The sequence below is a fragment of the Paramisgurnus dabryanus genome, chromosome 15 (assembly GCF_030506205.2).
Source record: "Paramisgurnus dabryanus chromosome 15, PD_genome_1.1, whole genome shotgun sequence".
NCBI lineage: Eukaryota > Metazoa > Chordata > Actinopteri > Cypriniformes > Cobitidae > Paramisgurnus > Paramisgurnus dabryanus.
The window spans coordinates 30,414,624-30,430,617 of NC_133351.1; the positions used below are offsets into that span (position 1 = coordinate 30,414,624).

General features: G+C 37.4%; 1 protein-coding gene across 9 annotated transcripts in view; it reads right to left on the minus strand.

Moving 5' to 3' along the window:
* dgkh (diacylglycerol kinase, eta) overlaps window positions 1–15,994 on the minus strand; it is a 151,383-nt gene that overhangs the window by 35,921 nt on the left and 99,468 nt on the right. For 6 of the 9 annotated variants that reach the window (XM_065293029.2, XM_065293031.2, XM_065293027.2 and 3 more), the window contains 13 exons: window positions 15,545–15,707; window positions 15,228–15,357; window positions 14,803–14,942; window positions 14,630–14,711; window positions 9,500–9,591; window positions 9,300–9,399; window positions 8,870–9,152; window positions 7,025–7,156; window positions 3,596–3,730; window positions 3,169–3,286; window positions 2,981–3,091; window positions 2,800–2,896; window positions 1,801–1,908 (listed from right to left, as the gene is read on the minus strand). In XM_065293029.2, coding sequence (XP_065149101.1) covers window positions 1,801–1,908; window positions 2,800–2,896; window positions 2,981–3,091; window positions 3,169–3,286; window positions 3,596–3,730; window positions 7,025–7,156; window positions 8,870–9,152; window positions 9,300–9,399; window positions 9,500–9,591; window positions 14,630–14,711; window positions 14,803–14,942; window positions 15,228–15,357; window positions 15,545–15,707 — 1,691 coding nt within the window. The remainder of the gene's footprint in view (window positions 1–1,800; window positions 1,909–2,799; window positions 2,897–2,980; window positions 3,092–3,168; window positions 3,287–3,595; window positions 3,731–7,024; window positions 7,157–8,869; window positions 9,153–9,299; window positions 9,400–9,499; window positions 9,592–14,629; window positions 14,712–14,802; window positions 14,943–15,227; window positions 15,358–15,544; window positions 15,708–15,994) is intronic. The other 3 variants (XM_065293036.2, XM_065293028.2, XM_065293033.2) reach the window with 1 other exon arrangement.

Here is a 15,994-nt window from a genome sequence, read left to right on the forward strand (position 1 = left end):
CTCCGCTTCGCGTCGGGTCCTGATCACACTGTCGGGGCTTATTTCCCAATAACTACCGGCTGCCTCTACATTATCCCTTACTTATTTGTCATGTACAGTGGAAAGGTAAAAGTAACCACACTGTTTTTAAATCAGACAAAGATGACCGGCGGGACGGATAAAGGTGACTGGAGGGCCGCATTTGGCCTGCGGGCCGGAAGTTGACAAGCCCTGGTCTACAGTGCAGTGCAATTCTGAAGTTTTCAAACTAAAACAGGGTGTGCGGCATTTACGAAGATCAAAAACTTTGTGGTAGTGTCGATGGCACGCATTACCATAGCAAAAGTAACGTGTTTTCAAATGAAAACGCAATAATGTGATATGCTCACATTTTATCAATGTTAAAATACTTCCTTTCTCAGTTGAAGTCAATTTGTTTTATTGATTTCCTAAAAAAACTTTATTGCTCCATTGAGCGTCTCTGACACAGGAACGTTGGCTCAACCAAAAGCATGAATTAGGAGAAGAAACTATTTGATGGCAACCACTGTAAAGTGTGAGACTGTTTGAAAAACTATTCATTTAAACTGTTTGGTGATAGGAATAGCACAATAAATAAACCAGATTATTTTCAAGAATGCAGAACTGACATTAATTTAGCTTATTACACGGCTCTCTGGAATGCTTGTTTCTGATTGGTCAGTTGAGACATTTGCAGGTTCGTTCTTTTCAAATAATAACCGCTCCAAAATAATAACGCATAGCCGGACTACTTGCACGAGTAAAATCGCTCCGCGCCAATAAAGATCAATAAAGATTACTGTCTGTTTGGCGCCATCTTGTGACAAACACTCGACAACCACGACAAGACACAGAGAGCTTACTGAGACTGAACTTGACAAAATAGAGCATGACAGCTCCGAAGCCAACACACAAAAAAAATACAGAATGGGCATTAAAACTTCTCAAAGACTGGCTAAAAGAGAAAAAATGGAGACAAGTATGAAGCAGAGGATCTTAATAAAGTATTACGATCATTTTATGCATCTGTGCAAAGTTTCGCGGAAGGATAAAAATGTTAATTTAAAACAAATATGCCAATAAAATGTTTCAAATTCATATTCATGTCCAGTTTTTTTTCTTATGTGGCAAGTAGCCGTGTAATAAGCGGGATAATGTAGAGTCAGCCGGTAGTTATCGGGAAATAAGCCCCTTCAGTGTGATACACGACCCTCCGCTTCGCGTCGGGTCCTGATCACACTGTCGGGGCTTATTTCCCGATAACTACCGGCTGCCTCTACATTATCCCTTACTTATTCACCACTAGAGGGCTCTTGACATGGGTCTGTACAACTTAGTTGTAACACTTTATTTTATTTTATTTCAATATACCCTCTATAAACTACTTTTCCTGCTTGAAAGCATTTCAAATACATATTTCACAAAAAATAATTTGCAGTCATCTAAGCACACTGATACGCACAGTAACAACAGGATTCTGTATCACACAAACAGTGTCCGTTAGTGAACTAATTCTCAAGCCTGAGATTGAACAAGGCCACGTGAGCTAAAACAAACCAGCTGCCAAAAGGGTCACTCGTTCTGAACAATGACCTGTGTCAGACCAGGTTCAATAGGTTTAGTCAAAAACCAGCTGCACATTTCAAGCTTAACTAACTCAATACTTGAATTTTCTCTATTTTAAAAAAACACTAGACTATTTCCTTTTCAAGCATAATTGCTGAACCCTTGATGTTAGTTAGAGCCGGGATGGAAAATGTTTTGAAGGCAGACATCTTTGATGTCATCAGAGTGACTTACATCATCTTCTTTGGTCCCGCCCCAGAAGTTGGTCCCCCCGGCGTAACTGGGGATGTTCAGCACGGCAATTCCCTGAAGACTGGGGAGTGGGATGTACTGGCCATCACACTGTGGAATCAATCACATGACCATGAGGAGAAACTGGGCCAGCGGTCACCAGCCAACAAAACCTTCTGACCCCTAGTGCTTAAGGCAAGATTAGGACCAGTTATACTTGTCTTACAAAGGTAACAGTTTATCATTCAGCATTGACTCAATTGTTTGGCACTTACCACACACAGTAACTCTTGTGGTTGTAACCCTGTTACCCAAATTTATTGCTAGGAATATTGAAATCGTATGAATTTTACATTAACCCCCCACCCCAATAAATGTTTCAAACCCCATATCATATTCTGTCAGTGTAAAGTGATTTTAAGTAGGGCTGTCAAACGATTATTTGTGATTAATAGCATACAAAATAAAAGTTTATGTTTGCATATTATATGTTTGTGTAATGTGTGTAATTATTATGTATATATAAATACACACACAAACATGTCTGTATTTAAGAAATAATTACATGTAAATATATATTTATTTATATTTTCATATAATTTAAATTATATATTAATAAATAAAAATATATCTAAAAACATTTTTCTTAAATTTATACCACGGGTCTGTTGAATGCTGTATTCTGATTGGCTGAGAAATGTTCCGTGGGTATGCATTAATTTCTGATAACCGCACACCTCACTTGTCATAATGCACACCCGCGGTGTAACGGCACTCCGCAAATTGCACCTTGGGTGTGCATTATTTTCTTATAATTCAATGGCCCGTCGTCAATTATTCCTTACATATACATTTATGTGTGTGTATTATACATACGTAATAATTACAGACAGTACAAAGTCATATTATATGCAAACACAAACTTTTATTTAGTATGCAATTAATCGCGATTATTCGTTTGACAGCCCTAATTTTAACTAATCGTCCTCATTGATGACTTACCTCCAACTGAACTTTCTGCTCTAAATTCTTATAGGTTCGCTGTAGGAGCTCTTTCGTTCCCAAAACTCCGTACCACATCATGTTCTTAGTGCGACTTCTGAAAGATCAAATTAAAAGCAGAGACTATTAACTCGATGTTATTGGTCATACCAAAGATGCTTAAGTTTAGGAAAATACCTACCTGCATTTCTCTGGATGCTCCTCACGCTTGTTGTTGAATTCCAATGAGATCTTTGCATCCAACCCGATCCCAAAGTAATTATTCATCACGCACTTCTCCATATAGCCCTCCCTGTCAGAGAAATTACTCGTATAAGATCTGCACAAACTTTTAAAGAGATGCTTATGAAGAAATACAGAGGCTCTTACAATGAGTCCAGATCAGGATCTATAAAAGGTGTGGCACCAAATGGGTCTATGTTGGCAAGCAGCATTTTACTGATTATGGAGCTTCCAGCTATAGAGGCAGCAAGACCTGCCCGCAGTCCTACAGACCAACCAAAGGAGAAATGTTAAGATTGTAGCTCACAAGTACCCAGCTGTAAGAAATATATCACATTGTGTAAGTGTTTTTGTATATCTTATTACAAAAATCTGCATTTAAAGCTATGATACGGCTTTAGAAACTTAGAATATAGCACACAAGTGATATGGTTTACGTGGATTTATTTGTCTATTCTAGAGCTTGGCAACGCCCGTAGCCCATTTCGCTATTTAACATGCTTACGTTCTCCAGACCTCAGCAGTGTAAACTGTTGTTTAAGCGGTCACGTGGGCTTATGTTTTGTGGTCATACCAGGACAGATGATGCGTGTGTTGAGAACAGGCAGATTCTCCTTGCTCGTGGTGAAGGGTGTGATGGAAAACGAACCGCAGGATTGCGTGCTGCGACTGATACGTCTGTCTGGCGGTGAGCACGGTGACTTGGCCACTGTAGGTGCAGAAACAGAACAAAACATGAGATCTTGAACAGATCAATTCATTACAGCTACTGTATTCAAACAGCACAACAATATCCTCCCATTATAAGTTATTCTGGTAATGCTTTTTAACAGCCATTTTCAAATGGTTATTAGGATAGGCCAGTAGAGGGCAGCATTGACCATTACATCCACTAAGGCAGTCCAACAAAGTGTACTTGTTACAGAAAAGTTTAAAGAAATACTTTAAACCAGATTGTTATTTAGCCCGAATTTTGCCCACTCTCAAGCCATTCTACAGTAGATGTATGACTATTCTTTCAGCCAAACACATTTAAAGCTATATATAATAAGTTATATAATAAGAACGTGGCTCTTCCAAGCTTTATAATGGCATTCAGTAATCCAGTATCAGAAAAATATTAACATCTGACTCATGTTGGTTAACATACAGTATGTCATCTAAGCATAATAGTAAATTTGGGAAAAGTAAAATGATTCAGATTTTGAGTATATTTAGCTATCGATAGATCACGTTTGACTGTTAACACATCTTATTGATGGTGGCACACTACGTCTATACTGTATGTACACTACCGGTCAAACGTTTTGAAACACTCATTTATTCTTTATTTTTTGCACATTACAGAATAATAATAAACTCATACAATCTATGGCATAACACAAATATAACTGAGAATTATGTTGTGACTAAAATCATCCAAAAAAAATCAAAACTCTGTTTTATAAATGCAGTCACCCTTTGCCTAAAAAAAAGCTAAACCGTACTTTTGTTATCTTATCAAGAAGTTTTACCTTAGATTTTAAAGAATACCGAAGGAGTTCACATATAATCTGGGTTTTTATTGGCTTATTTGTCTTCAATAATCAATCCAAGTCAGCTATTTAAATTTTTTTTTTTATAAAATTTTAGTTTTCTAATAACAGAAATGAATCTGTTTGGCAAAGCTATATTTTTGTCTATGGAATTAATTTAAAGCATTTAAACAAACACCTTCAGATAAATTTTGATATTAGTAAAGATAATGCTGACAAACCTGTTAGTAGTACATTTTGTGAATTAATTATTTAACTATAATTGAATTTGAAATAATTTAACATATATGAATTTATTTTATTTATTTAAAGGGGCCATGGCATGAAAATGTTAGCATTGCCACTTTGTAGGTGTGAGCAAAAATAGGTCATTGAAATTTGGCTTTCATTATGATGTCATAAGGATATCTAATTAGAATAATACCGCCCCCTTAATCTGCACTATCCAACCACTGCACTGCTATTTAGTGCAGAGAGAAAGAGAGAGAAAAGAAGGACTAGACAGCACAATTGAGTTTGAATTACAACAAACCACCATCATTGTGATCAGTGTTTGCACTTCATCCGCTTATTTGCATTTTAAAAAACACACCCAAAACGACACATTTTTGCTCAAACCTACAAAGTGGCAATGCTAACATTTTCATGCTATGACCCCTTTAACTGATGACATCTGCATCTGTTTAGTTCTTTAATGAAAAAAAAACAACAGTTTACACAATGTGATGTTGGAGCATTATTTTTTATATATATTTTAAATCACATCCTCATTGAAGGCTGAACCACACTAATATTAAAAACATAGAATCGCCCAAAGTCACAACTAAGTCATGGCAACAAAGTAATTACATTGTGACCAACAACTTTGAAAATAAGGATCTCTATGTATGAATCGAAGCCTCAGCGTTACCCAAGTAATGCATTTCATATCAATTGCTCATAAATTGATGTCAGTTCAAATAATTTGAACAGCTTTTTTGCTGAATGTTTTATGTAAAATGGTTAAATGAATAGTCTAAGTTACTAATAAAGAAAGCAACTTGCACCACCTAATGTAGGCTATCCTGCACTCAACTTAAACACTACTTATAGGCCTAACCCATTTAGATCCTATCTAGTCAAACTTTAGTTTCTAGCCTTTATACAAAATATTTTGGCTTATAAATCAATATTTGATTCGTGTTAAAGGTAGTAATGTGTTGCCATTTTGGGTTTGCTGCTATGTCATGTTGCATGGTGGGGATCCCCAAATGAGACCTGATTCAATTCGAGCACTGTGTTAACATTTCAGTCAAGTTTTTCCAAAATGTTTGACTGGTAGTGTAAGACGAGCATTGATTCTTTATTGATGATCATTGAGTCTTGTGACTGCTTGTTTTGTCGCGACACATATGATAAATAAACATGAGACTCGCAAGATAACTTGGAGGAGCAGTATGTATATACTGTATGCTCCCTACTATGTAAGCAATAAGGTACAAGAGGCTGTGCTGTATCGTGAATAAGTTACCAAACAATATAAAAAAGTAACTTTTGTGAAGTTAAATCAATAAAAGCATTTCTTCTGCTAAAAAAAAGTAGTCCCTGACCGTGAACAACAACATTCCAATGTGTAATATGCATCAAAGCTCAAATAAAAACAACAAACCGTTCACAAACTGATATGTGTGGTTGCTAAGGGCGCAGTGATAGAACCGTTGAGTGAAGCGGTCATAGCCGTGTTTTATCGTGAATAAAGCACAGCTATTGACCAATCGGAATCAAGGATTGGAACTAACCGTTTAATAATGTCAAATATTGAACGGTAAAGGCATTATACCACAGTTCTCATTTGAGACGGTAATACGCATTAATCACAAGACCCTATCACGCTGCATTGTGGAATCCAGTATATTATGTGTGGTATACATTTAGATTTGGTATTAACATGAAGAACTGAAACTGGAACAACAATTACTAACTGAAAACTACTGCACAATACTGCATCCATTGATGTACAGTAGTGGCCAAAGGTGATGTCGCTTTTCAAACTTATTATTAAAGATTTTGAATGCATGTGCATAGTTGTGCCTGGCATATAAACTGAAGCTCAGCTTTGGGAAGAATTTAAGGACACTTGACAAAAGATTATGCGCAGAACTAACTCAGTCAAGCATTAATAATATGATTCAATCAGGGTGTGCTTTATTTTCTGTAAGCATTAATTTTTTTTATATATTAGTATAAAATAGTGTATTTCGCCATTCTGCAATTATTTTGTAAAATAAATAAATACCCTAAACTTTTTAAGTTTAGTGTTTTGTAATTTGTTCCATACTCCTAGTATTTTGATGCTTTACTAGAACATGTATGGTTATCGAATATAAGCAAAAATTGTGCAAATAAACCCTCCGGACATCACTTGTGGGCACTACTGTGTAAATCCAGCAAAACAGAGATGACTTTGATTTTGAAAAGTGTGCACTTACATGGCAGTGATTCCAGTTCTTTAGTGTCTTCGTCCTTCTCATTGTCTTTGTTTTCCTCCTCATTGTCCTTCCTGAAGTCTGTAGGAGACTGAAGCTCTTGCTCTTCTGTGTGAGCGTTCTGCTCATCCACCACTACACAAAATACACTATTAATATAATATATATCTATAATATCATATCATATGTCATGTAGAAGAAGCTTTTTTTGATCATCATTGATGTGATATACAAAACTACAAGTTTAGGGTCACCTGACTAAAATGTTTTTGTAATCATCTAAACACAATTATCTTGAAATTAGCTATGTGGAGAAAAATATGACTGTGATGTGCCAACATATCAATTTTCTTTTACTACAAGACAAAAAGGTTTTGAAATAGATGACTCAGACCAAATAATGGAGAAAAAGCAGCCAATAAGAGCCCAGAGTAGATGGGAACTCTTTTGATGCTGTTTGAAAAATGACCCAGGATGAAACCTTATGAAGTCAAAAAAAAGAAAAAATTCTAGGCAAAAAAGTGCCTACTTTTAAAGATGCTAAAATATAACATAGTTCAACCCATTCTCAGGGCATGTCGTGGTATAGTCAAAAAAAGTGATTTATTTATTTGTGTTCATGGCCACGATTTTCCTATTAAAGGGCACAGAGAATGAAAAACCATTTTTACATTGTCTTTGTTGAATAATGGTAGTCTACCCGCATTCACAAACATACAACAAGTGCTAGACATGCTAAACATCTCAGTCTCATAGAAATTCCTCTTTTAGAAATGCCAGCCAGAAAACGGCCCAATCTGAAAAACTGATGCTTATGACATCACAGGCATCTCACTGCCCCTCCACTTTAAAATAATTGGCTAAATGTTTTGAGTGGCAGCAAAGTCAGCCAATCAGTAATGAGATTGCAAGTTAAGCCAGTAGGGGGAGCCAAATAGGTGCAAAACCACTTGTTTAAAATCCCCCACCCTAATAGAGCTATCTGAGAGAGGTTTTTAGGAAGCTTCTAAGGCATTACAGACCCAAACAAAAAAAAATGTTGTCTACATGTCACATCACAGAACAAGGATAAATACTCCGTTCAATCATTCTATGTCACCTTTAAATTTCTATAAATAGTTTTTTGTGTTCCTAGCACAACTTTTTCGTGTCATTTTATGTATTGGTCAAATTTTTAATGCATTTTCAAATTATTTCAATTTTTTTAAATTGTCGCATGGGGATGGGGCTAGAATAACTTTCTGTTACATTTCAGACATCCTAACCCAAACCCCAAATGTAACCCCAAACAACAACAGTTTTGAAAAAAAGAGAGTCATGCTAGAGACACAATTTAAAAAAAAAAAATTGTGCTGAGTGAAATGAAAAAGACATTTGTGCACAATGAAAAAAGAAAAAAAAGAGGAAAACCTTGTCCAAGAACACAAATAGATCACTATACCACAAAATGCCTTGAGGTAGGGTTGCATAGTTAGTCACAACATAATTCTCAAAGTAAAAAGTTGTGTCATCCTATATACTGATTGTAAAAAAAATAAAGGGACACCACTTTTTTGAAAGTTTTCCAGCTCCAATTTTCCATTTTCCAGCTCCCCTAGAGTTAAATATTTGATTTTTACCATTTGAAATCAGCTTAAAGTGTCACCAAAACACAGCTAGACCAGCTTGCTACATCAGCAATACCAGCTAAAACCAAGCTGGGAGACCAGATAAAACCAGCTCCCCAGCTTATGCTGCTATTAGCTGTATTTTTCAGTAGGGGTCATTGTGTAAATGCTGTAATGAATAGACTAGTGGGGATTTATTTCTATAAAGAAGACATAGTAGTTGGTCACGTTTGAATCGTACTTCTCTCAGCCTGTTCGATGATCTGTCTGAGTGCTTTCTTCAGACTGTTGGCCCTCAGCACAAGCTGCTCACGGGGTCTAAAGAGCTTATGGGCCGTGCCCTTCTCCGTCTCGTTTTCCTTCAGCTCTGTTATGGACTCCTCACTTAGATCTTCCTCTTCCTCCAGCTCCTCTACCTCTTCCTCTACGATAGGGGGCGTGGTGAGGGCTGAGGGGGTCAGGACCTGGGCCTCCAAATTCAGCGTCTGCAGAAGCGAGTCGAGCTTCTCATTCAAAACTGCACACTGTGGATAAAAAAACACTGAAAGAGTCAGTCCTACAATAATTTAATGATATGTGTATCTAGAGCCATAATTCATTTAAATCAAATCAAAATATAGAGAACAGCAGTCTTCACAAATGCTATAAGAAGTTTAATAGCACAGACTCACTTTAAGGGCCAATGCATCAGTCTCTTCTGAGCTCTCACTGCTTCTTTCATAACACTTTCCCACTTTGGCAACAAATTCTTTCACCGTCTCACACAAAACCCTGTAGGACATGACAGGACAGTGGAGAAATAAAAGCTGTGGCTGTTGTTTTCTGATGTTCCTGGTTTTTGAAATTGAGGACTATCTGGTTTGAGACTCACTTGGATGAAGAAATGACCACTGAGTGCTGATCTGAGTTCAGGATCTTTGTGAGATGAGTAGCTACTGAATCCTCATAAGCAGATATTTGAAGCTAAAGCAAAAACATTTCACATTAAATTTGTTAAATATAATTGGGTCCCACTTTATATTAGGTGTCTTTAAATATTATGTACTTAAATAAGAAAACACTTTTTTAGATTACGTTTTATCTCAAAGAATAATGCACACATTGTGTAATAATTGAAAATGCTGCACAGTTAACTCTTTCACCGCCATTGATGAGTCATCTCGTCAATTAAGAGAAAACGCTTCCCTGCAAATGATGAGTTTTTACGGCAATCCATATTTCAATATTATCCACTAGGTGGCACTCTTATACAACTTATAAAATACTGAAGCATCCACTGATTAAAAAACAGTAAAAACTCTGTGTATAAACAACAAGCTCTGAATCTGATCGTTAACCAAAGTCCTTTAAAAAAATTCAAATATCTCAGCTTTTTGTTCAAAATGTTGTATTTTTGAAGAAACGTACCCATATTTGAGATAGGATGATACAATTTTTTTGTTTGTAAGCAATGTGTCTGTTCTTTCATTTGACACAGTAAATACTTTGGGCCCGATTATAACGATCTTAGCGCATTGTCTAAAGCGCACAGCGCAACGTCTAAATGGGCGTGTCCGAATCCACTTTTGCTAATTTAACGACGGGAAAAATGTTTTTTGCGCCGAGCGCATGGTCGAAAAAGGTAGGTCCTATTGTAATGGGAGTATTTTGGGCGTAACGTGCAATAAACCAATGAGAGTCACAGCTCTCATCCCCTTTAAAAGCCAGTTGCGCTGGGCTATGTCTAATCCCTATTTAGATGACGGACTTTGTAAACTGAAAAACTAAGCGGAGGTAGAAGATCCCCAGTTTAAGATTTATGTTAAATAATTGTGTTGTTTTTCACTTGTATTGAAATTGTTATTTTTTATTAAAACCTTTAAAACCCGTTTTCTTTTAGTCATGGAAGTAAAAAGCAGGCTTGTAATTGCTTTAAATGTATGGCTATCCAATATCATCAAAACATAATTTACAAGTATCTAAGATAAGGTTTGTACTCTAAAAATACTTTATTTGTAACAAACAGGAGATAAAGAATTTACAAACGGCTCTCCTCACGTTTCAGCACTTTGGACAGCGTTTTTTTTAGAAAAGAGTTTTTTTAAGCATTACTTAAACATTTTTCTCATCTCACCATATCCGCAGGTACAGAGTCATCATATACAATAAATCCGTGAGGTAGCATTAAAAAAAAAACACATTTAAAAACAGACGCATTTGTTCAAAGCAAAGCATTTATTTACTTACCAGGCTGCAGGTGAAGCAGCTCTTTGTGCCTTCTAACGTCTCATAATTAGTCCTCATTTATGTCCAAGAGACTCAATAATAATCTTTTACATTCAATCCTTTAATCTTTCATATTTAAAAAGCATTTTTTGTGCTGCTGCGCATTCATGTACTTTGTGATAAGCAAACCCGCATTGTCCTCCCGTTTATAGGCGCATTTTACTAATGCGCTCTTTAAATAACATAAAACACATTGCGCCAGGTTTTTGTTGGTCAATGGCGTAGTCTATTTTAGTTGCCTCAAAATAGCAACGCGCCAACAATGCGCCTGAACACACCTCATTTTCAGACCAGAACGCCCATGGCCGCAAAAGGGGGCGCATATGCATTTGCTATTTAAACAACGCTGCGCTAAACGTGAAAATTAGGGTGGAAACTAGCGAAAGACACTTGCGTCGCGCAATGCGCTGCATTGCGCCGGGTGTAGGATAGAGCCCTATATAATTAAAAAAAACATTTCTGTAAGGCATTTAACTTTTGTGAAAATCATAAAAAATGCTGCCGCAACTTTTTTTTTAAACGCTGACGAGAAAAGAGTTAAAAGCACATGTCAAGCAGCACCATCATTTTATTATTTTTTAAGTAATATTAGTCATCAGATAATAAAATCTGAAGCTTAATATGATAAATAATTAGTTGAGATATAACATTTTATAAAATGCAATATTTTCATGGTATTACTTACTTACTTATTCTTTTAGCTGACGCTTTTATCCAAAGCGACTTACAATTGCTATAATGTATATGTCAGAGGTCGCACGCCTCTGGAGCAACTAGGGGTTAAGTGTCTTGCTCAGGGACACAATGGTGTGTCACAGTGGATTCGAACCCAGGTCTCCCACACCAAAGGCTTTTTTACTATTATTTTATGTAGAGCGTGTCCTCCTATAAAAATGACCTTATATGTCATTTGTGCAAGCAGCAAGAAACAACATTTTATATATGTGGCCTGTGCTGTCTAAATGAGTCATTGTGCCCTATCTTGCACCCAGCGCAATTGACTTTGTCAGTGATGCATGTATCATTCGTATTTTGCACTGGCGCACAGCGGGTTTTTCCCTCCACAGACGCACGTCGGCAAACTAGGGAATGAACTTGCGCTCCCTGGGCGTTTCAGCGCAAAAAAAGAGGCGTGTTCCGGCGCAAACCATCCCTGATGCTATTTTGCCGTTTCAAAAAACAATTGCGCCACTGACCAGAAAAAAAAAGTTTAAAGTCAGTGGCGAGTTGCGCGTTGTTCATTATGCTATTTTAAGGGCGCATGCTTGACCATAATGTATAGCTTGCACAACGCGCACACTTTGCATCTAATCTACACAGATGCAACAGTTATTTTTGCAAATCATAAATTGTTACACTAAAAAATATTAATACACGAGATAAGGGGAATCATAGTGGTGAGCATTGTGGTGATAGTTTTTATTTATTGTGTGGCTGCGTTAAAAAATTCTCATGCAAATAACGATAAAAATATTTTCATAAGTTTGTTGTGTGGCTGTATTACGTTTATTTTATGTAAATAATTATTAAAATGTTTTCATAAGATACCTTAATGTATATGATTTGTTAGTCTACTTTGGGGTTGGACCTTGCGTTTCTTGGGTCCGATTTCAAAGCCCCCAAACCCTTTCAGCGGTGAGGGTGGATGCAGCGATGTCCTCTGCTGGCGTCAGGTCCTGAGGCAGATCCACCTCCTGTTACACGGGGTGCCCGATTTATGCTGGCAAGCTTGGGATTCCCCCGTACAAGGACGTCGGTCTCCTCGGCTGTGAACCGCTCCTGGCGTGCGCCTGGTAAATCCGTCATAATAATAGCAACCCGCCATGGAACTTGCGCCCTTGCGTTTAAAGGGAATGTTGGATAGCGTTCTGATTGGTTTATTTGACGTTACGCCCAAACCACACCTATGAATAATGAACCTACTTCAGACCAACCCCTTATTGATTTGCGCCTGGCGCAAGAGTTATTTCTCACGCCGGGAAAATAGCAACAGCGCCCAAGATCCGCCCACAAACTCACTTGCGCGTTGCGCTTCGCACTTGCATTTCAGATCGTTAAAATAGGGCCCTTTGTGTAATAATTGAAAATGCTGGACAGTTAACTCTTTCCCCGCCATTGATGAGTCATCTCGTCAATTAAGAGAAAACGCTTCCCTGCAAATGATGAGTTTTTACGGCAATCCATATTTCAATATTATCCACTAGGTGGCACTCTTATACAACTTATAAAATACTGAAGCATCCACTGATTCAAAAACAGTAAAAACTCTGTGTATAAACAACAAGCTCTGAATCTGATCGTTAACCAAAGTCCTTTAAAAAATTCAAATATCTCAGCTTTTTGTTCAAAATGTTGTATTTTTGAAGAAACGTACCCATATTTGAGATAGGATGATACAATTTTTTTGTTTGTAAGCAATGTGTCTGTTCTTTCATTTGACACAGTAAATACTATATATTTAAAAAAAACATTTCTGGAAGGCATTTAACTTTTGTGAAAATCATAAAAAATGCTGCCGCAACTTTTTTTTTAAACGCTGACGGGAAAAGAGTTAAAAGCACATGTCAAGCAGCGCCATCATTTTATTATTTTTTAAGTAATATTAGTCGTCAGATAATAAAATCTGAAGCTTAATATGATAAATAATTAGTTGAGATATAACATTTTATAAATTCCTCTCACGCCTGTTTAACCTACGCTGATTTGGGCGGGTTTCTCCTATCCCCATACAAAACAACGTCTCTGTCTTTGACTGCTCTTACAAGAACGTGGGTCTGTGAACCGCTCCTGGTGTGCGCCTGGTAAATGCGTCATAATAATAGCAACCCGCCATGGAACTTGCGCCCTTGCGTTTAAAGGGAATGTTGGATAGCGTTCTGATTGGTTTATTTGACGTTACGCCCAAACCACACCTATGAATAATGAACCTACTTCAGACCAACCCCTTATTGATTTGCGCCTGGCGCAAGAGTTATTTCTCACGGCGGGAAAATAGCAACAGCGCCCAAGATCCGCCCACAAACTCACTTGCGCTTTGCGCTTCGCACTTGCGTTTTTAGATCGTTAAAATAGGGCCCATAATGTGCAGTCTAATTTTGAGCTACAGGCAAAAGAAAGTATAAATGTAGATTTTGGTCGAAATTGAAACAAAACCAGAAAAAAATCTACATTTTTTCTCTTTTTATAGCCTATTAACTCTTTCCCTGCCAAAGCCGAGTATTTCTGTCAATCCACAATACCGCTATTATCTTCCAATAATTAGAAAACCCGGAAGTATCGTTTTTTTTTTTGTTAGAGATCAGATTCAGAACGAGGATCAAAACACAGAGTTTAAAATGTTGTTGGATTTGTTTTTGCTTCAGTTTTTTATAAAATGTAGCACCATCTACTGGATAATAGCGTAAATACAGATTACCATAAAAACTCACCAGGGAAGCGTCATTGACAGGGATATGTGTTCTCTTAATTGACAAGATAACTCGACAATGGCGGGGATAGAGTAAATGTTAACATATGTGTTGTTCCTGGTAAGTTTAGAGATAGGGATGGGTCAAGAGTGTTTTTTACAGGTAGACACTTTATGTGTAAGTACAACATATGTACACAATACTTTAATTGTATGCAGTTTCTTATGTTAGTACATAGTGGTTAAACGAGACCTGATATAAAGTGAGGCCAAAAATATGAAAGTAGACAGACTAGTAGAGATTATGCATTGCCAGTGTGGTGCAGGTACCTGGCCATCTTCTGCCTCTTCAGGTGTGGCCGGGCAGCTGTGTTTGGGAGGTATTTTAATCTCATATGTCATTATGCTCCACCTGTGAACAGCAGAAGCCAGATGTACCTGAAGCCGATATTACAAACAATACATGCAGGATGTGCCTATGTTCATATGCTTGTTATTTGTACCTGTCCAACATCTTAGTGCTGGCTCGCTCTAGCTTCTCCAGTATCTGAGGAAGTTGAGTGTCATCGTCACATGATGGTCCCCAGCCGAGCACCCGCGCCAGGTCGTTCCCAGTCCCCAGCGGCAGCACGCCTAGCTGGCACTGTCAACCACACAAAAAGTTTGTTCGGATTACGTGCTTTACAGAAAGATGTTGCTAGACACATGCAACACCTGTCCTTCATGTAAGTTAGGCCATTTTGTTGGTCACTTGACTACTATTCCGCTGTGTCTTGCCCACCTATTGTGAAATCTTATTGCTTCTTACATTTGCATACTGAACATCATATGTCTTTGATATGGAGAATGAAGTGTGGACTAAACTGTTGTTGGACATTTGTTGCATTGCACAGTTAACGCAAAGTATAGATTTGCGATTTTCAGTCACCTGCTTGTGAAGGTTTAGTTTATCAATTTCAGACAGGACCCAGCCAACGCTTCCATCTCCACCACACACCAGGATTCGAAAGTTATCGAACTTCTGGAACAACCGAAGACTTAAATAGAAAAAGAAGAAACTGACAAAAATGTCAAATGCTCATCAAATATTCATTCAAATAATTGAACAACTTACAAAAAATCATTTGTTTGGCTGTTACAGTGAAGCCCTCCACAGACATATCATCCGTCAACTAACCATTTTGCTTCAGGAGGTAAAAACTAAACAAGCAAAACATCTTGCGTCCTTTAACATCTTGGCCTTACCCTAAATGAGGTCCACCATTGACCAAGTCAAAGACCTGAGCCGGATTGAGCAGCTGTTTGAAGCGACGGAGGAATTTCACCCCTTGGTTATCTCCACTTTTAGAATTGACGAACACAAGAAGTGGACTAGCGCAAGACGGAGGACATGTGGCTTTCCAGAAACCTGTCACAGAAACAGAATAATAAACAATTTAGCTCTAATATACATTATACATTTCTGTGAATGCTTTCATCCAAAGTACTTTACAGTGCATTTAAAGGCCCCCTAACCTAAAAAATGCACTTTTAAATGTTTTTCTGTCTGAAAATGAGTCACCAGTGTGTGTGCAGAAACATCCTGTAATTATACAAATCAATCTGTTCTTCTTTGTGTAATCTCCTTTAAACCGCAACAGTTACACAAAACAGGCTGCTGGGGATCCCCTATCAATGTGATTTCACATTGATTAT